This window comes from Adiantum capillus-veneris, chromosome 28, assembly GCF_014529385.1.
Source record: "Adiantum capillus-veneris isolate H3 chromosome 28, ASM1452938v2, whole genome shotgun sequence".
NCBI classification, from domain to species: Eukaryota; Viridiplantae; Streptophyta; class Polypodiopsida; order Polypodiales; family Pteridaceae; genus Adiantum; species Adiantum capillus-veneris.
Genome location: NC_140958.1, coordinates 12,817,925 through 12,840,880, shown reverse-complemented (window position 1 = coordinate 12,840,880; position 22,956 = coordinate 12,817,925). Strand labels below are relative to the sequence as shown.

Below are 22,956 nucleotides of genomic sequence, written 5' to 3'. Positions count from 1 at the left end.
TTGAAGTGGGTAGCATCACTTTGCTAAAGTGGCCCATCAAGCAGACAACAATGTTGAATGGGAGCCCATTACAACGCTTTGTTCCTGTTGATGGCATGCATGCTACATATGAGGATGTATCCAACGATGGCAATGTTGGAAAAAAACTTGATGGGAGTAATGTTGTCCAGTTGTCAAGGAAGAGACGATACACTTTCATGAACAGGACTCAAAAATCAAAAGCAGCACCAGCTTCGACTTTTTACCTTTCAAACAAATCAATTCAAAGGGTATCATGCATTGATTGTTGTGCACAAAAATGCTGCCAATTTGCAGATCGTGATATGGTGACAAGGTTACGACAACAATTTTGGGGAGAGTCTCAAAAATCACGCACTAATTATGTTTATGATGTTCTTTCTATATGTTATCAGAAAGATGAGAAGTCACGATACCAATTCAGGCTAAATGGCTCTATTGTTTGTTGTAGAGCATGGTATGAGCTACATGGAATACCAAAGACATCATTTTATCGATACAAGGAGAACTTTGAAAATGGTGTGCGCCAATATGTACATGGGAACACATGTACATTGAGAAGGGGACTTCAACATACTAGTTTCGCAAGAGCACTACTAAATGAGTTTGTGGAAAACAACTCTGAGAAGATGCCACATAGAAGTAGAACACTGCTAGATGGCTCAAGAGAGACTCAATTGGTGATTCCATCAACATACAAACAAGTGGATATTTTATGTGAAATCAACACGACACTTGACCAAATGGGCTATGAGAAGAAGCTATCCCAATCTTCTTTTGGTAGAATTTGAAACAAAGAGTACCCACATGTCACTTTAACAAAGACGAGTGAGAAGGTTCATGCCAAACCTTCTCTTGAAGAGAGAGCTCTTCTCTTGAGGGAGAGAGAAGTTCACATGGCACAACAAAAGAGTTGCAGAAGCCTATATTATGCATGGCGCACGTATTCAGAAACTCAACCACAAAAATATGTATGCATAATCCATGATAAGATGGATCAAAAGAAGACTGCCATTCCTAGATTACGCATTGTTCCCAAGGGTGTGGATTCAGGATATAATCTGTAGGTGGCATTGATTGGCATGATCACTCATGGACATGGAGAAGGTCATTACGGACACTTTGTCTTGAATGGTTTGTGGCCAGCTGATCCAAATCTTACAATTGGCTCAATTGCTAATTGTTTACATAACCTCGAGAGGATAGATAAGCATCCTCTTGGTGATCTAGTAACAAATGGACTTCCAAGGAGCAATATTTCACTACTACATGCTTTGAACTCAAGGGATGCTTTGGACTACCATAACTTGAGTGATGGAAAAGAGCCCATTGTGCAGTCGTCAGAAATTGCAGAAGAGGAATTGGGGTCAACATTTCGCAGATTGCCAGAGAACTTGTTGCTACAATTGGATAATTGTGCAGGGGAAAACAAAAATCGATAATTATTTGCCTATTTGTCAATGCTTGTTGGAAGGGGTGTTTTCAAAACCATCCAGCTGGGATTTTTAATGGTTGGGCATACACATGAGGACATAGACGCCATGTTTAGTAGGTTTTCAGAGAAGTTGAGAGTTACACAAACCTATACTTTGCCACATTTGATGGATACATTACGAAACAGCTCATCTTCATCTCCAGCTCCATTTTTTCTCACAAAGATCCCCGATTTCAAGCAATATTGTGATGGCTATCTTTGTGATGGACAAGACATACTTGTTGGACATTCCAAACCGCTTCAGTTCAGGTTCTTTATGCAGGATGAGACACCAATGATGCAATACAAGGCACATGTAGGTGTATCAAGTTGGAGTGGAAGTATTCGCCTTTGGAAAACAGACACAGAAGGCAAGCCAATGTTACCACATGGAGATCCACCTCTAGTACAAATGGCGGAGTATGTCAAGGCCCACGAAGAAGTCATTTTGGGGCTAAAGAACTATATAAAATTTTGGAAAAATTTAGGGAATGGTTCAAGTATTCCGCGATATTATAGACCCATGATAGATTATTGGAGTAAGGTAATTGAAGAGATTGGAAAAGCAATCATATCAGAGGGAGTCTTGTATGAAATGTTTTGGCCAAAAACTCAAGAATATTCTCACCTACAAAGCACTACAATGAATTTGCAACAAGGAGCAGAAAGATTCCTAGGCCTTGAAGAGTTGAACGATCATTTTTGTGGGCCTCAACGAGATAGGCCAAGGGAAGAGTTTGACCCTATGTCTGATGTGCACCAAGGTGACTTTCTTATGCTTGTTCCGAGTGACACAGAAATGTATCCAATGTGGCTTGCAATGGCTTTATCTGACATTGATAATGAGCCTACATCACCAAACTACAGAAAACTCTTGATTCAATATTGGGCACCTTGCGCGAGAAAAAGTGGGATGACAGATACTCAAGCTTACAGTAATTGTTGGAAGGGTTATTGGGCTGTCAACTATAAGGACCCCCAAGTGTGGGAAACTATAGATGCAATTGTTTGGTCCTGGAGACCCAACAAAGAAGGACCATTTTCTAGAATAAAGATTCCAGAAAGACATGCTCTAAAAGCCAAAGAAGGCCTCACTCGTGCACATCAGCCACACTTGGATCAAAGTTCAGATATGGTATCAAATGTGGAGTAGAATTATGTGGAGCTTCTATTGTGACTATACTAGTCAATTTGTAAACAAAATCTTTTTTGTATCTTCCTTTGTTTTATGTAATTTATAGTTATTATTCAAATCCATGTGTTGTACATCCTCTTGACTTTTGGTGTTTATCAACATCACAATCCTATGAGATTTTCACTTTATTTACTAGCCACACACCTCAATTTTTCCCACTTTAAGTGGAAAATTCCCAAATTACATGAATTCGGTCGATTTGGAGATTCCCATAATGTGAGATTTTTACCAAAATACCTAATATGGTCTTCATCCTCTTTTTGACAAGTCTTACACATGTAAGGACTTTGCTTTGCACAATGCCCATATTTTTGACAAATAGCGCACTTTTTCTTCTTCTTCTTTGCCACCATAATGAAAAGATCAAAGCAGTAAGGAACAATAATAACGGCATAATGAAATAACCTTCAAAAGGCTACATAAAACTGTGTACTGCATAAACTGCATACTTTCAAGAAAAAAAAACTGCATGCAATAGCAAACTGGAATTTCCTAAAATAAACTACAATTGATTGCACAAAAACTACCTGCACAAAAACTACTTGCACAGAAACTGCCTGCACAAAAATTTTCAAGAACCTGCAAACACGTGCAACTTGTCAGCAATTGTAATTTTGATTTCCCTTGGCAGATTTGGGAAGAACTCCTCGAATAACTTTGATGTATCTTCCTCATACTCTTCTTGCGGAGTTACACAATTCAAGAATTCTTGCAGGTGGTCTATGTCAACCAACATATCAGCACCCTGCTACATTCTTGAGTGCCATATGGTTCAGACTAAATCTGAACCAATTGCAGGATCGCCAAAGTGTTATTGGGGGAAGAGAAAGGGACAGCGATGGTTAAAGCACGAGAGAGAAAATTTGTAGCATAACTGACTCACCATTTGCTTTGAGATTACTGGAATTCACTCCCATGTCCATTAGGACATGCACAGCAGGATCGTCAAAATGTTAGGGTTCACAACCCTAACAGGTATTCAATACAAGAATCATGCAATGTAAAGATAAATGAGGCAGGAAGACTGCACATTTAATCACAGAATTGCAGAGTAGATGAAGAAGAAACACCACAATAAGGATAAGAAAGTACTACATTCACTGTATATTCATCATCACCCTTGAAGTACAGAGAGAAAACAGCAGTACGACTACAGGGAACTGTCAAAATTGCATGTTGGTTACATCCAAAAACTGCTACCGCCATATGACCATTTGAATGTTTAAAACTACCTAGGCATAAAGTCCTTGTGTAAAAAAACCCCTAAGGCTTAAATCTAAGACCTTAGTTACAATCAAAAAGTAAGTGCCTTGACACATCAGGCACTAACACTCTCAACTTGGCACTACACAAACCAACTCTCCTCTGTCAATCTCGTTTTGGCAGCCTCCCCTCTACACCAACTCCACACATGCCGGCTCTCTCTTATGCCCGATTCTCATGATCCCACGGCCCCATCTCAGATGGCCTGCACCCACTCATGCTTGGCTCCGCGGTGGCTCACCCCTCAGCGTGGCAAAATCAGTGCCCTCTCGACCAATAGACACCCCTGCCTCGTTTCGTTTCCCTCTTTCAAATTTATCCCATGTCAAAATGATAATTATGAATATTCATTTATTTCAAAAATCCCAAAAAAACCAAGCGTTTACACCTCCACTTCTGGATTTTGGCTCCTCTTAGACTAGCCCTACACTGAGTTTCCCTCTTCTCTATTCCCTCAACTCGGTAACCGTACGGGCTCTCTCTTTCTCAGCTTCTCGGGTTGCAGCAACAATCCTCTTCTCTCTCTCTCTTCAATATGATACAGAGAGAATCTCTCTCTCTCTTACTTTGAATGCTACAAATTTTTATGTCTCTCATATGCAACCAATTTTTATGTCTCTCATATGCAACCAATAGGGTCACCCTACCCTCTCCTTCTCTCACAAATTATTTTTGTCTATTCCTATAGCGCCAAAATTCTACTCATCCTTCTAGCTCTTGACCTTGCCAAATGGTCACACACACACATGCAGTAATGCTCACAACATTTTCAACTGGGAGACAAAATTGTCTCACAGATGCATCAAAGAAAAAATTGACGGTATTTTCCTTGTTTGAATCGTCATTCACTTGTGCCTCATCATAGAAACACACATTTGGAGAAGATGAAGAATCTCAAGGCACACAATAGAGAGTATATTTCTTAGTGCACATGTGTATGGTAACAAATCCCCCCTGGGAGTGATGTGGTGAACGAGAGTTGTCACCTAGTTTTAAAGGGAAGTTCCATGCCCTAAGGACATGATCGATCCACAAAGGGGAGTAAGCCCAAAGCTTGACATAGAAAGTGCTTTTTGTTAGACTGTTACAAAAGCCTTGTTTAACCAAATGAGTGTCCACTTTCTTGTACCAAGCATGAGGAGACTACTTCAACCCATACAAAGATTTATTACATTTTCACACTTTATCTTCTTGTACTTTCTTGACAAAACCGTGAGGCTGCATTACATAAACTTCTCAGATATATCACCATTCAAGAAAGCAATAGCAATGTCTAATTGATGTACATCCATCCAAAATGAGATGTCAATGCATATAGAAAATGAACAATAGTCATACGACAAGTGAGAGCAAAAGTCTCTTAATAATCTATGCCTCAACAGTAGCACTACAGAAACTCCATTTCTTTGAATAGCTAAAGCCTCCAGTTGGTTTAAACCAAAAATAGAGAAATCCTTGATTCTTTGTTTCCTCAAAAAGTTGCCTTTGTTCTGGTTGTTCTAGATTGCCAAGACTACACATAACCTTTGGGGTTGCAGAAGCATGTTTGACCATTGTTGCGGTTTCTTGGAGGGCATCACCAAATTAGACACATCGGCGGCTGAGAGAGTCCTTGCGAGCATTAGTGTGAGAAAAACACAAAATTCTTGACCTCTAAAAACTAGTTGCTATGTATTTGCCGAGGACGGGTGCACTAGCACTGACTATTGCATTGCCCATCTTTGCGTTCTCATACCTTTCTTGCTAGGATCAGAAAGGCAAGAAAGCACAAACAAATGAGTATAGTGTGACTCAAGAAATGAGCATAGTGTAACTCCTCCAATAATTGCTTCAGTTTCTTGCATAGGGCATGTGTAATGGAGGTGTGGGTGTGATCAAAGGGCATTCCAGGCCGCAGCCAGCCGTCTTCCTTGTGACACTAGCCTTGGAGGCGTCCAGGTCCCCCACCTTCACCTTAATGGCCCGTGCTTTCAGCAGCACCTCGCACACGTCCCCTTCTATGTGTTCTTGCCCCAGATCCTCCATTGTTTGCACTCGGTGTGCCTCCTCCATGGCTCTCTGTAGCCTGCCAAGTAGCTCCTGCACCTTTGCCATTTTTGTCTTCATTGCACTCACCTACTTGAAGAACATGGGAAGGCTCTGTTGCTCGCCCCCTCCCTGAAGCCCCATCTCTAAGTTGGCACCCACCACCAGCTTATTCAGAGCCACATACTCAACAATTCCTTTGCTCTTCTTAAGGGACTTTGGCAGTAGATCGTTCATCGTATAACTCTCACTCTACCCTATGTCGAGTAGAAAGCCATTTTTTCCCAGAGGTTCCCCAAGAAAACAAGAAAATCAAGAACCAAGCAGGAAAGTGCCCATATCCTCCACCAATGTGAAGTGCTCAAGATGGGACCAAACTAGCTTTCCTCGGATAACATAAGGAGCATCCTTATCCTTATATTAACTAATGAGATGGTTACAAAAACATCTTGTCCTCCCATACTAAATGGTTAGACATGCCAAGAGGAAATACACACCACAATATCTCTCTATCTATATATATATATACTATTTATATAAATTTAATACTATCTATACGTTTGTTTGAAGATTATTTACTCTATTTATATATACAAAATATATGTTTGTATATATGTATATAAATAATCTTTAAGCAAACATATAGATAGTAGTAAATATATATAAAGAGTATATATATATATATAGAGAGAGAGAGAGAGAGCAAGAGACATTTTAAAGTAACTAGCTTACTTATAGATAGTGGCTAAAATAACAAAACTATGAAAGATGTGGCATGTTTAGTTGGTGAAACCACCCCCATATACTAACTACATATGGCAAGTATATATATGGCCTTACAAATGTGGAAAGAAAACATCAAAAACATATGACACAAGGCACCCTAATCAAATTGTTCTAAGCCACATGCAACACATGTAGAAACATATGAACTACTAATAATTTGTATGAGTCTCTTGGAGCTGAATGAAGCAAGTACAAATGTCGGGCATGATATACTGAGCAGGAGCAAATCTTCAACTTAGAGGCTCACACAGTTTTCCCTTCAACCTTGGGGCTAGCACCATTGGTCCCTCAGTATTGCACATAAGTCTTTCCCTCTTGTGGATTATTAATAAGATTTTTCCAGAGCTTTTCAAAATTTGTCACATAAGAAATCCCTTTGGAAGCACTACAAGAGATCGCTTAAATTTTGACATCAAATTACCGGCGTGAATGGCGGGCGTCAGTATATGTGTAGGTAAATCTGGAGGGAGATCAAGCTTTTAAAAGTTTTAATTTTTAAATTCCAACGCATATATCAACCGCTGTACCGACGGATATACCAGCGCCCATACCGACATCTGTATTGACGCACATACTGGCACCTGTATTGATGGAACTTGCAAAAAACAGAACCGCATGTAGGTCTTTCCTGCACATTTCTCTCCTTTCTTCTCTGCCTCTCTTGCCCTCCTCCTCCTCCCTTGATGTAGATTTGCTGCCTCACGCCTTACCGGAGGTGATATTTTCACTCGTGGGCTACTCCCCGTCAACAAGGTGAGCTTCTTTTCAAGTTTCCTTGTAGATTTGTGCACTTTATTGTATGTGTGTGTAACATAGCATGTGTGTGTGTGTTTTTGCAGGTTTGAGGATATTTTTCCAACTCTTTCTTGCTCAAATAGGCTGCATGTGAGTGGTCTAACGTTCTTTTTCCAACTCTTTCTTGCTCAAATAGGCTGCATGTGAGTGGTCTAACGTTCTTTTTTTTTGCATACACACATACATACACACATTCACAGAAACAAGCACGCAAGTAATTAAAAATGCACACTAAACAATTTAACACTACAACACGGCGCACAAAAATTGACGCAAATACCAACGAAAAAAAGTTAGTTTTAAAACTAAAAAGCCATGAAATAGGCCTCGAAAGAGACGCCGGTATATTAAGCGTTGGAATAAACCATAAAATGAGCGTTGAAATACACAATGAAATAACCACAAATAATATTGTACAATATTTTGACACGGCTATTGAGGTCTACAACGACGCTTATACAGTACTCTGTACCAACCACCAAACCTGCAAATTTTTTTTGGGCAGAGAGGGCTGCTGTTGAAATCTCTGAGGATTGTCTTGTGTCTCGCGTGCAATCCCTGCCCACTCCTCTGCGTCCAACCATGCCAGGTTGGGACTGCCATCATTGTACCTGTCTCTCGCCTCTGAACAATGATGTGACATTGTGGACCTCGCCACGCTCAAAATCCAGCGGTTCGAGACTGGATCGTACCCCTCTGCCGGCCTGTGAATGGCCTGGATGATGTAATTGTTTCTTTAAATATCGAGGTTATCCCAAAACTCCATCGCAGAGTGACCAAACTCAATCATATAGAGCTGTTGAATCCTCTGTCGCATGGCCTTTCCGACCCTATCCACCACAACAGCCCCATTCGTGCTCTTGTACACCTTGCTAGGATCATGCTGGTGTGATCCCCAAGGTGTATGTGGTGTGCCAATCGGTGAACTATCTACTGAAGAGAGTGGTGGATGCTCTCTCAGTGGTGTGGATGCGTTAGTAGAACTGCTACCACAGCAACCACCATCTCCAGAACGATGTAGGGGGCACACGAGTCCTAGGTGTAGGGGGAACACTAGATTGAGGTGTGGGGCCACTCGGTGTAGGGACCACACTAGTCTCGAGCATAGAGTCGGTCATAGTAGGTCTAGAGAGACCTACTGCCCAAAGGTGTTGTGCCATCACGATTTGCTCTGGTGTGAATAGAGACAAAAACGAGCCCATCTACTCGGGTGATATGCCGGCCGGAGTGACAAGAAAACTAAAACTAGGAGAGTGTGGCTCATCGTCATCGGCCATGGCTAATCATACACAAACAACACCCACAAAATACATTAGTTTACAAAAGAAATGCTTAATCAATACAAATAACAAATCAATGAAGCTGCTACACAAATGAATGAATCTAAAGTGTATTGTAGACTAATACAAAGAGTTTTACAAAAGAGTTCCTAGCAAAATCATTAGTTAATCTCTCATCCTCTGTGAGATCTAATGCACCAAAGATGTCTATCTCAATCTGTACTTCTGCATCTTCATCATCAAATTCTACTTCTTTGTATCTCTCTGCATCAGCTTTAGTATTTGACACCTCATCTCTAGGTTTAGACAATTGCTCACTCTGACATCCACCTCAAAATCTAAACTTAAAGTTTTCATCGGTCCTACACGTTGTTCATGAATCACCTCTTTGACCTCAACATCTAATCCTTCACAGACTTGCTTGCTACTTGGAGCAACTTGAATGACATAGAGCCAGCAGGGTTTAGACAGATCATTCTCATCATTTTTTGTCCATAGTGGATCGTGCATGAACACAACTTGTTCACAATGCTGCGGAAGTACAAATGTATCCCGCGCATCTATCCACACCTGCCTAGAGTTTACTTGAATCAATCTACTCTTGTCTTTACGCACAGTTGCATTTGGGCTGCTAGTAATAACTTTGAACCACTTGACATCAAAGATAAACATATCAAACTTTCTAAAGCTAATCTTCAAGATGTCCTGGATGTAGCCAAAGTATTCAAGCTGGCTAGTCTCTATATTCTCATCCTTGGCACTACTCCTACTTTCTTGGACGAGGCTTGCCCTAACACCACTGTCAAAAGTGACCCTTTGTTCGTTGATCCATTGCACTCTGCAGTGTTTCCCATGCGACCACAAAGCTCCATATTTGTGATATTGTAGCCACAAAATTGAAATAGACTAAAAGTTATTAAAGCAATGTGATCATGTGGAGCTCAAAAATGAAGCTGTGAAATATACATGCCAGTTGCAACCCCTTGACATCTCCTCTTCCTCTTCAGTAATCAACACTCCATTCTGCTTTGCCTCTGAGATTGTCACATCAAACCACCACCCAGTTGGAAAGTCAAGAATTTTTGAAGATGATCTGGAAAAGGAAAGTTTCTAGTGGCATGGTTGCACTTGAATTGAAGGCAATCTGTCAAGTGTTGTTGCTTTTCCCCTTCGTACCTCTCTAGCCACTTTGCATGATGTCTGAGTTGAGAAGGAAAAATCTCATAACCTTTTCTGAAATTGTGATGTCCATCTTCCTAACGATGCCTTGTCCTTGCGGCTCGTCCCTTGTCACCTTGACATTGACCTCAATAGTCCACATTCAGGGCATCTCTGGATCAATTGAGACCAAAATTCATTGATGAGGATAAGAGACTCTTTTACAAGCCATCCTTCGGCCATGCTACCCTCGGGGCGAGCCCTTTGCCGAACAAACCCCTTTAAAGTCTTCATAAATCTCTTCATAAATCTCTTCATAAATCTCTCCAAGAAGAACATCCACCTACTATGGACCACCCCAGCAACTGAAACTTCATTGACCACATGCACAAGTACATGCATTTGGATGGTAAGAATGTTTGTTGGAAAGTACTTCTCCACCATGCACACTGCTTCAATAACATTTAAGCATGCTACGTACATTGATGTTGTCTTCTCTTATCTCTTTTGAACTGATCCAGCGTACCAACACACTGATTTTGTAGATTGTTCTTCTAATGTCATCTGTCAAACAACCCTTTATGGAAATTGGTAAGATGAACTGTAAAAAATTGTGCCAATCATGGGACTTAAGACCACTGAGATTGTCATCTCTTGTACAAGCCGTTTTCAAACTTCGCATGCACCCTGTGGGAGTCTTGAATGAAGATATAGTCTTCTTCACTTGTTGCTGTTCTAAATTACTCAGAACCCATGGACCTTCTGGTATAGCAAACTTTCCATTGGGTTTTAATTCAAGGCACATCTCTGGCATTCGACCCACAGCCTACAGGTCATCTCTTTGGGCCTTGCTCTCCCTTTTTCCAGTGATGGTTTTCCATGTAATCTCCCCCACATTCTTGAAGATTTGCATTGGGTCGAGCAAATGATTAATCATCGGGTCACTCTAGTATGTGAGTTCATGGAAAATAGAAATTCTTTTCATTCCAGGTGGCATCCAATCTCCCCTCTCCAGCCACATGTTTTTCCAATCACTCGCTTTCAGTGGATGCATGTCGTGTTTGCATATGTTTGGTCCACGTAGCTCATTTCCTTCAGGAAAAAATCTACCATGCTCCTCGTAAATTGTCTTGCTCAAATGCTTAGATCAACGGAAGCTAAGTCGAGGACCACATTTTGGACATGCATGATTTCCGAAGTAACACAAGCCTAAAACATCACAAATTAAAATATAAAAGCATTGGCATAGCCAGGAATCACATGTGTGTGATGGTTTTAAATCCACTTACATGAGCACTCATCGAAGCCTAGCCAATCGTGTATGGTCCACATGAGAATTCCTTGCACATGTACATTCCATCATCCGATTGGTTGGGACATATCAACCACATCGATTCCTGTCCACAAGTTTTGGAGCTCTTCTATAAGTGGTGCCAGATAGAAGTCCATATTCTTTGCTTTGTACTTTCATGGGACGATCAATGACAACAACAGATGGCCCTTCTTGATAGCAAGCCATGGTCGAAGATTATAATAACCAGAAAAATAGGCCATGTGCTCCATGAAGAACTCCATAATCCAAATGGGTTTACTCTGTCCATCGCCAAACCAAAGCGGATACATAGAGGCTCGTTCTTAAATGTAGGCCAGATTTCCTCTATGTGCTTCCATGCACAAGAGTCAGCAGGTACCCGCATTACATCATCTGTCGATCTAGTATTTGAGTGCCATGTCATCAAAGAGGCTATGTACTTGCACTTGGACATGCTCTTTATTCTTGGAATGATAGGAAAGTGTGGAAGGACCTTTGTCATTACATGAACAAGTCATCCCTTTGATCACTTTATATGAATTTTAATTTGCACTTTATCATGCTTAGGATACAATGTATTTACCTGAAAATGTCTGTGACTGAGGCATCAGACCAACCGTAGACAGACTGCAAATTAAGCATTGCCAACGCGGTACGAAGAACTGAGATTTTTGCACGAGTGCAGAGCAGCATGCGTGCAAGACTTTGCATCATCTCGCCCTCTTTCTTTTTGCTATCATGCTGTCCATATGAATGGGATGGATGAGGTTGGTCCACAGTACTGCGTTCAATGTTGTCATCTTCTATGTTGGAATCCATGTCAAAGAACGTGTCCAATATTTGCTCCATCTCTACTTCTTGAAATGCCGCATCAGGTATTAGTTGGGAGAACTCAGTCGATGGCTGCTTGTTTGAAAATCTTCTTATCTGCGATGAAGTTGGAGCAATATCTACTTGCAGAGTTTGACCTTCAATCTCTAGACCATGAGATTGATAACACAGGTCTTGTAGTTTCTCTATCAAAAAGAGACCGTGATTGTGTATGTGTTGGTCGTAGATTTTTTGTTTCTGAAAGATCAGATGCTTGCAATGCGCACAAGGACATGCCATCCTATCATCCATACTTTATCTACTAATGATGCAACAAATATTTAAAACACTTTAGTTGTTATAACTACACACTACTAAGTACATGACAATACATGACAACCTCACATTCTCTAGCCATGCCCGATTCCGGCACACCTCGATCTAGAGGTGCATGGAGATTAAGACCACAGTGTAATAATCTCATCTTTATTGGTCAATGACTATATATTAAGGTTCTTGAAGTCTGTGTGCACTTTTAAAGTCCGATTGCGTTTTTTCTACTATTTGCTGCTAGCTCTAACAACCTCACATTCTCTAGCCAGGCACAATTGTAGGGAGGCATTGTAGCACGACCTAATTGCAACCCACACAAAATTATCAAATCCGTGGATCGGAAACCCGGCTAGGGTATGGAAGCACAAGCATCGGATGAATAAAAATAGAGGATTCAAGAGATCACCTCTCCAATGCAAGTAGAGATTAGCCATGGCAAGACTAACTCTAAACCTACTCTAATCATTAATAAATTAACTCTTGCATACATCAAGTCCACCGAAGTCCGACTTACCATAGACTAGAAACCCGAAGCACACTAATGATAAGCACACGCTAATTACCACATGTCAATCACGGCACTTCATCAATATAATAGCTACACACACAAGGTGAATGGTGCTAGAGTTTCATAAAACCTATCTACACACAAGCAAACAATAGGACAGACACACTTTTACAAGATTAAGAACCAACTTAATCAGCCTAATAGTGATGCTAAATATCACAAATCAATTGCTCGTAGAGAGATAAGAGTGGTTAATAGCAAGAAGTACATATCTCTCTCAAATCTAGAATAATGAGAGTGTAATACTACTCCATGACATGATGAAATGTACAGAAGAAATAGATTAATGAGAAAATATGAATTAGATTAATCAAGAAGAACTTACACTAATTACGATGGTTAGCACTAGCCTCTCAAGCATGGGCATTAAGCTCAAGGGTAGGCCATAGAGTGAACACTCTAGAGAGAGGGAGCTCTCAAAAGTGGATCCTCAAGAGTGGATACTCAAGAATGAAGCCTCTTTGCATAAAGGATTCTTTTTAAAGGCTTTCACCACAATCCCTTCTATGGGTTTAAGCTTGAGCCTTCTAACTAGCATAAACAACTTTGGAACTCCAAGTGAGCCCAAGACTTATACAAAGTGAGTTGGAAATATTATGCACAAACATAGCATATGTCCTAATTGATGCATAACCGGTGCAGCCTGTGTTAGCCATCACTAACATTCCCCCCTTCCTAATTTGACGCACGTCCTCGTGTTCCGGTGGTGAAGCAAAACATGGTGACATGGTAGAAAACAATTCCATGGAAGAAATGTTGAGCTGCAAAACATAAGAACAAGTAATGAGCATCAAAGGCCAACAAGGATTAAAAAAACATGAAGTACAATGAAAAATCATGCAAAGTGAGTTTTTTACTTCTAAAATCTGAGTGAGTCATAGTAAAAAACTAGAGAACATAAAGCAAAAAAACACCTAAACTATTGTGAAGATTAAACCACTTGAAATTTCAGTTTTATTGCATGAAACACAAGCAATCAATTATGACCCTAGGCTAATGCAAGTTCATGAACCTACTAGCCTAAAAATTATGTGACTAATATTAATAAATCATTCAAGCCTATCATGTCTACGGGCTATAAAAAAGCTCCTAATCTATTAGTACATTGTCATAGGTTTTTGAAGCTCATGGAAGTTTTTTTTTTATCATTCATAAAAAAATAAAGCACAAAACAAAGCTACCACCGCAAGGCAAGTTTAGGTGCTACTCTCGGCTCCTTGAACCCTCAAGAAGGTATTCCAAAAGCCTACTAGCCTTATACCAAGGTGACAGCTAACCCTTATCAACCCACAACATCGATTTAGGGCCTTGACTAAGCGAGCCAAGGTGATTCCCCTCGCCTGCCAAATGCCAATATAAGGCACTAGGCCCCACAAGACACAACAAAACATAGAAATTTTTTTTTCACGTGTCTAGTAGCATTTTTGCTACTTTTTCTTGACACTTTTTTGCTTCATTGTTTCATTTTTTAGCACTTTTTTTATTGCTTCAAACATGAGATGCTAATGGCAATTGGACTAAAGGACTAAAGCCTAATCATAGCCCTAGGTCATGTTAAAAATGAATGGAGTATTAAAACTATCACTAAGAGGCTAGCTAGGACTAATGAGAAATGAACCTACATTAGCCTAAGGTCAAGGCCAATTACCTATGATTAACACACATAAAAGCTAATTTTTTAATGAGTTAATATTCACAAAGCAAAGTGTTGAAACTTTAGTATGCCTAGCTTTTGAACATGAAAGAACCATAGCTTAGAAGCAAAATTTCACTTAAGCCAAGCATAGAGAATGGAAAGATGCATAAAAGAGCAAAAACATGGAAGGCTTACACCTATTCATGCTCTTTTGAGCATCCTTGAGCAAGCATCCCCTTTGTAGAGAAGCCTCTTGATCTTCTTATTTGCAAAAGAAACTGATTTGAAGCTAAGTGTGAACACTAGCTCCAAAGCCTTTTATTGAAAGCCAAAAAGCACACAAAAACATAAATGAAAACCTAAAGCTAGGGTCTTAAATACCCGAATTTGCCAAAGGGAAAAAAACCCAAGGGAAAAAAGTTCCTTTGGTTATGCACATTTATGCTCTTTAATGGCAAATTTATGCATGCATAACAACAATGAGAGATAAAATGCTTCTACATAAGAAAATTTTACCATCTCTCATGCATGATTCAAAGTCGACTAATTTCTAGCTCAATCAAATATGGAATTTAAAACAAGTCGATTAATTTCTAGCTCAATTAAGACCGGAATCGATGAGGTCTACAACTTTGCAAGAGGAAGTTTTTTCAAATTCTTCACCGATTTTGAGTTATTGTTCGCGGACTGCGTACATGCCTGAAAATCATGTTCCGCCTTTTGTTTTTAATTTTTTTGCTAATTGAAAACGATTTTGCAGAAACTACCCGTTGAAGGGACCGAAATCCATGTGGTTTACAACTTTGAAGAAGGAAGTTTTTTCAAATTCTACACCGATTTTGAGTTATCGTTCGCGGACTGCGTACATACCCGAAAAGCAACTTTTTCTTTCTGTTTTTGATTTCTTTGCTAATTGAAAACGATTTTGCAGAAACTACCCACGTGAGAGATCGGAATCGATGTGGTCTACAGCTTTGCAGAAGAAACTACCCGCTGGAGGGACTGGAATCGATGTGGTCTACAACTTTGCAGAAGGAAATTTTTTCAAATTCTGCACCGATTTTGAGTTATCGTTCGCGGACTGCATACATACGTGAAAAGCAAGTTTCATTTTATGTTTTTATTTTTCTGCTAATTGAAAACGATTTGCAAAAACTACCCGCGTGAGGGATCGGAATCGATGTGGTCCACAACTTTGCAGAAGAAACTAGCCGCTGCAAGCATCGGAATCGATGAGAAACTATTCGCTTGAGCCATCGGAATTGATGTGGTCTATAACTTTGCAGAAGAAAGTTTCTCTAAATTCTGCACGGATTTTGGGTTATCATATCGCAGACTGTGAATATGTTTGAAAAGCAAAATTTTACTTTTTGCTTTTGATTTTTCTCATAATTGAAAACTTCTCAATTATATTTTTTCTTCATCAATCATATATTTGTTACTGATGTAACTTTGCTGCAGAAGCCAGTTACATATCGTTCCGATTCAGCCGAGGAGTTGATGATCGTCCAAATTCTATCGAGCTACTGTTGGTACATGATCTTTTGTTATATGATATACTCGTTCATTGATTCTCGTATAATTATTCTTTTAGAGATATAGTTTCGTCGTTTTATTGATAATTTCTCGTTGATACCATAGTAGTTTTGATGGTACCATGATGATGTTTTGTTAGTACTTTGGTCATGGTGATTTTTGTTGATACCATGATGATATTTCATTGATACCATGGTTATTCTCGGTGATGCCATGATGATGTTTCGTTGATACCATGGTTATTCTCGGTGATTCCATGATGATATTTCGTTAATTCCATGGTGAATTTTGTTGATACCATGATGCTGTTTCGTTGATACCATGGTTATTCTCGGTGATACCATGATGTTGTTTCGTTGATACCATGGTTAGTCTCGGTGATACCATGATGTTGTTTCGTTGATACCATGGTTATTCTCGGTGATGCCATGATGTTGTTTCGTTGATACAATGATTATTTTCGGTGATATCATGATGCTTTTTGTTGATACCATGATGATTTATTCATTTTATTGATACAATGATGATATTTTGTTAATACTTTGATGATATTCATTGATCACTACGTTGATAAATGTTGTTTTATGTAGTATATACACATATCATTTGCATCACGTAATCATGCATCTTGTACTTTTACGTTCATACTCTATGTACCATATGTTTTCGTGCATATATATGTCGTCAAAAGAGTGGCGTCGCGAACCATCTCTTATGGCATTGTGAACATAAATTATTTGACTAACGATGCTAATAAATTTCATGACTATGTTTTTTTGAGTCTATGATCTATGTAGGATTCATCAAAGAATTGATTTTATGAAGACCAACTTGGTGACAATAAAAGATTTATGAAGATATGTTTGGTGATGTCATATTGATGACAACATGAAGATATGTTTGGTGATATGATAGTGATAACAAGCTACATAGCAGATTCATGGAGACACTAGTCTGATTACGAGCTAATCAATAGCCTTTACACCTCTTTATTGAACCTTTGTATTCATTATTGTATTTGATAGGATAGGAATAATGTAACTCCTCATAAAAAATTCATTGTAAAAGGAGTGATGTAGCTCCTCATAAAATATTCATTGTAAAAGGAGTGATGTAGCTCCTCATGAACATTTGTATATTCAATGATTTTTATAATATAACGGTGGGTGTATATAGAGCTGTGGGTTTTTCCCTTGATCCCCCAAGGGTTTTTTCATCCACAGTTAGAGACCCTTATTTAAGCGGGGGTGTTGAGCTTATATGTGAAGCTACTCAATATATGGCTTCTCTATATATGGCACCCAGGTCCCCTCTATATATACATCATCTCATGTGTGTATTCTACACACTTTGGGGTTCTATTTCTGTGCTCTCTCTTTCTCTCTCAACACTTGGATCAATTGAAATCACATGCCTGCCCACATCCTTCAAAACAACTCAAATCATTAATGCTCTTAAGCATATGGAAATTCAACACAAGCACTAAAAATGCACGATCAACCACAACCCCAAAATTCTCATGCTTTCTCTTGGCCATCAAAGAGGCTTGGTTCAAGTGCTTTGCAATGATTTTACATTGATATCAAGCACTAAAATGTACACTAAAATACCAAGCCCAAACTTTAATGCACATTCTCTAGCAAGCATTCTCAATGTATCAATGTAGCTATCGAATAGATCTCATAGTGCATATCATCGAGAAGAATCACCCTTTTTTTTCCCTTTTTTTCTTTTTCAATCAAGGTGGCACTAGCCCAATGCATAAGGTAGAAAATGGTGTGCAATTAAAGTTTTATGCATAGAAATTCACATACTATCAAAGTGCATAAATTCAAGGCTTGCATGTTTTCTCTCATGCTCTTATGTAGCAATTTTGACATACAAAGCAAGAAGAAGAAGAGAAATGGTATATACCAATGACCGTATACAAAGATGAGCTGCTCGTTCTCTCATACATACTCTATCACACACAACCAAATTGATATTGTCATCATGAAAAGGGCTCATCATTTTTAAGACCGTTATGAGTGATCATTTAACACTAGGTTGGTAATGGGACACTTTTATGTCCTGTTAAGTGACCATTTTCCTTGAATTATGTCAAGAGTTTCAAAATGGATTTTGAGGTGCTATCTGTCTAGAAATTTGTCTCATGAGCTGAAAAAAACTCGACATTTTTTTGGAATATCAATTCCATCTTTAACCTTGTCTTTGCACAACATTTCACAACCTAAACTGTGTGAAAAAATGGGTGTTGTTTTTGGCTTTTTTCAACTTTTTGCAACTATATCACTCTAGAATTCATGTTTGTGAGGTCTATAATGCTAGAGAACTATCTTTAGTAGTTCTCAACATGTCCTGATGCTTCTAGGGAGAAATAAATGTTAAAGTTGTAAGTTATGACCAAATTACAAAAATTGTCAAATCCTGTTTTTTAGCCAATTTTAGCTCTTCTATGATTTTTTTGGTGGCTTTCATGATATCCAAATGCAGTTTTGATTTTCTATGTCGCATATTGTAACATAAAGCTGATATTCCTTGAGTTTTGGGGCACCTAATACCCTATTTTGCATAGTAGACAACGATGGTTGATTTTTTCAATTATAGAAGAAAACGAAACATTCTAGTATATCAAGTATAGCGTTTTCAATATTGTTAGTTTCTTGTGACAACTACATGCATTTTGTAGGTAGTAACCATATCTAGTCATAAGGATCAAATTTGGCTAGATATTGAATAGTTTCTATGGGATTCTACAACTCATAATGTTGAACCCAGTTTTTTCATGTTTACTGTATTTAGCACTTCATCTTTGTTCCCAATATTCCCCTTGGTAAAAGATGTATTATTCTTTTGACATGCTCCATGGCTCCTTATGAACCTAAAGGACAATAGGGAACTAAGAAAACATGCATATATTATTTGTATTGAGTGTGGCTATAGAAACTTTGATGATAGGTTTGCAGAATGGTAAAAATTCAACTTTTTTGTACCTATTTCTTTTGGCAAAACAAAAAATAGTGAGTGAGAAGCAATCATATGTTCTGATCACCAACCCATTCAAGTTAACTAGGGAATTTATCTCAAGTCCTACAAAAATCCCTAATCTTATTTTTATGCAACAAAACGTAAGAAATGACTGTTTTGATGAAAATGTACTGGTCCATCAACTTTGGAGACTTGGTGTGACCAAAAGATGAGAAATTTTACAAGTTTCTTATTTTTTCCATGTGTAGTAGGCCTTGAACTATAACCTCATGAAAGGATTTTACAAAATGAGTGGATCTACTATGGTTTTGGAGGTTTTTTTCAAAACCCTGAAAGGACACTTTTATGTCCTGTTAGGTTACCAACCTAGTGTTAAGGCTAGCATGCCTAATGGAGATATGATGACTAAATAATGTATCTCATGTGCCAATCACAACATGAAATTAGCCCAATATTTAGTTGTGGAAACAAACACAATCTTGATCATAGAAACTTCTTCTTCATTGGTTGACCCGTTTTTGAACATCCCCTGATTTTTTTGTCCTACCCAAAGCTATGCTGAATTTTATTTCCTTAAGTGGCCAAATACCGGACCACACTCATTCAAAACACTCAAGAGGAGGATTTTGTTTTCATTTTCTTTTCGAAGGGAGGAGGGTGTGAACCTCCCCCTATTTTTAAAGGATTTTTTTGAAAAAAAGAATAATCTCTAGCAATCCTTGTTTCTTGATTGCGGACTGCAGTCTGCACGCAAAGAGGGCCGGTATGAGGCCATGTGGGTAGAGTCCTGTGCATGACCTTGGTGTGTTGAACTGCTGAAGAAGCAGCTGAGGGAATCTCCGTGAGTGTGAGTGTGCATTGTGTTGCGCTAAGTACGGGAGCGATTGCAGGTGTGGGGTCGGTGCAAGAGAGAGAGAGGTTATCGACGTGGTCTTTTGTTCATTTGGAGAGAGCCAAAGAGTGGCGAGTTCTTGCTAGGGCTTTGTGCAAGAATGGAAGTTAGTGTGTGTGTCTGTGCGTGTGTCTCTCTGTGTGTGTTGTGAGCTGGATCAACTGCAGAAAGCGGTAGTGTGTGTGTGTGTGTGTGTGTGAGCAGCAAATCAGTAAAGCTCAACTGAGCAGGTTGTGTGTGTGTGTGTGTGTGTGTGTGTAGGGTGTAGTTAGGATTCAGAAACTCACAAGTGCGGGCACGTGGGCAAGCAGGGTGAGCTGGCATTGCAAGTGGAACACAGCTCAGGCAACACAACTGTATACAACTACGTGTGGGTAGTGGACCCGGTGTGTTGTTTTGATCTACAGTGTGCAAGTTCAATCAATGTGCACGGTGTGCTATGCGAGACTCGGTGTGAGAATGTGTGTGTTCGATGGGATGTAGGTTCATATTGCAAATACACGCGCTTGATGCGCCTTGAAGGAAGGTAGGTCGTAGGAGGTGATCACGGAATAGATTTCATGTGTGTGTGTGAGGTGTTGAGAGCCCGTCCAAGGCGAGAAATACTGTAGCCAGTGCAAGCCCAACAACGCAACAAGGCAAGCAACAAAGAAAGCCACAGAATCTGGATGGCTTGAATTAGTGTGAGTGTGTGTGAGTAGCGCCAAAGGCTGCCAGCACTGAAGCCGGGCATGGCGGGCGAGTATGATCATGACGTCTCACAAGGCAGGCTCAAAAATGGGTGTGTGTGTGTGTGTGTGTGTGTTTGTTTGTGAATAAAGCCCAAAAATGGGTGTGTGTGTGTGAATAAAGCCCAAAAATGGGTGTGTGTGCGTGTGTGTGTTTGTGAATAAAGCCAAACCAAAACAACCTGCCAGTGCATTTTGTGTGTAGGAGTGAGTTAGCATTTTGTTTTTTCAAAAAAGGAACCTCCCTCCTTAAGAGGTGTTTCCCCCCGAAGAGCAAGAGAGAAGGACGACGACTACAAAAAAGCCTCTCTAGATTATGTGTGAGTTTATAACCTCTCATCAATCAATGTCCTTTTCTTTAAAAAAATGGTACAAGAAAACTTTTGAGTGGTGGTTCAAGCTCATCTCACAATTAATAAATCGTGCACCCACAAGGCATCGCTGAAGCTCCTGATGCAAATGACCCTGTTGACGCTGAAATTGGGACCCACCTAATCCTTGAACGTTCCATGAGACAATCCTCATGGAGACTGAGAAAGTATCGATGCTACAACAACAACTAACCGTGCTATCTTCGAGGCCGGTTTAGATGGAAAATAATTCGCATCCGAATGTCCCCAAGATAGGCGTGACTGCAAAGAATGTCTAGCCCAAGCCCAAGAAGAGCGTGCCGTGCGCAGGGCAACCTCCACTATCTAGGAGTCCTCGTGTATGTATACATAGCATGGTGGGCCTAACGTGTCAGCAAAGAGGTGTACCACAATGTGTCTACATCTTGTAGAGTTTGGAGGTGTCACTGAGAACTTGGCCAACGGCCACAAAGTCTGTACCAGGTCTGTAACCCCCAAGTCTCCCATGTGGGCCTGTGCTTGCAGCCACTCCACCACTCAGTCCAGTGTCCACTCATACTGGTCCCTGCCACGTAGAGGAAAAGAGAAGCCAACCGTTGTGTCTAGGGTCTCTATCCCTCTAGCTGCAAGGAACAGTACATGAACTCTGAAGCAAGCTACCTCAAAGTCTGGTGAAGGATCGCCAAGAAACCGTGTGAAGTCATAGGTGAAGAAGTCCCACCTGCGACGAATATTGAAACTCGTCAGTCCCTGAGGAACTGCTGCAAAGGGAGACGTCTGCACCAGAAGGGAGGTTCACAAGAAAGGCTGTCCCTCTCTTGCCAAGCGACTCGTGGCAAAAGCACGGCCAAGAGATCTCCTTGTAGTCGAGGAAGGTTCTACCCCATGGGGCAGTTGCGGGGTAGGAGCGGGGAAGACGAGGAAGCAGAGGGGGAAGACAGCTCTCAGAATCAAGGGTGAATAGATCGTGGTACTCAGAGGTTACAGCATGGTTTGGAACACAGGGCCTGGATATGGAGAGATTTCCTAGGTAGGACTTAGGGCAGTTACACATCAGACAGACCTGGTTGCCACCTCATCTTCTTTCGACGATGACATTCTACAGAGATCAGTTCCTCACCATCCTACCTCATGGGTTTATCCAGCGACAACACTACATGGACACCTACAATCCCCACAGCTCACCGAAGGCCATTGGTCAACTCAGAGTAGCATCAAATAGATTAGAGATTGAGACAAGCATAGCTGACGGCACCCCCAAGGAGGAGAGGATATGCCGGATATGCAGAGAGGAGGTGGAGAGTGAGGAGACTTTGTCTGCAGATGTAAAGCACGATGACATTAAGAGCGTGTATGATTATCTTTTCACAGGACAGACTACTCTCCAAAATATCATGATTCCAGAGACTAGCAATAGTTGGGTCAATTCCTAGTAGAGATTCAATGACACAAAGTGATACTACTGCAGCCCCCTACAGCGACATAGGGTAGATAGGCACAGCTCACAAATTTCTTTAGAGAACTGCTGCCCCACCATTGCTAGTCACACAGAGAGGGGTCACTCTTCAAGAGGCTGAGGCTAGCGGAGCAAGGCGGCGACCACAGTCCACAGGATACTGCGCTCCGTTACTTCACCATCGAGCGATCCAAGACACCCAGACCCGGCACCGCCAAGCCACGAAGAAGCAGCGAGCCCAAATGATGGCCGATCGAGCCGCCTTCATCCAAGCCACCATCATCCCAGATCCACCCATGTACCACATTCTACATCCCCAGCTCAGTACGAGTTGGAGCTAGAAAGTCATATGC

At 40.3% G+C, this 22,956-nt stretch overlaps 1 protein-coding gene across 1 annotated transcript; it reads right to left on the bottom strand.

Moving 5' to 3' along the window:
- Positions 1–5,780: 5,780 nt before the first annotated feature.
- Positions 5,781–6,044, bottom strand: LOC147420068 (uncharacterized). Its single transcript, XM_086504166.1, has one exon. It carries the CDS (start codon positions 6,042–6,044, stop codon positions 5,781–5,783), a length of 264 nt encoding a protein of 87 aa, XP_086360292.1.
- Positions 6,045–22,956: the final 16,912 nt, after the last annotated feature.

What these genes read in the sequence shown, in the direction of transcription:
- LOC147420068 (XM_086504166.1), bottom strand. Translation starts at nt 6,044, where the DNA reads ATGGCAAAGGTGCAGGAGCTACTTGGCAGGCTACAGAGAGCCATGGAG.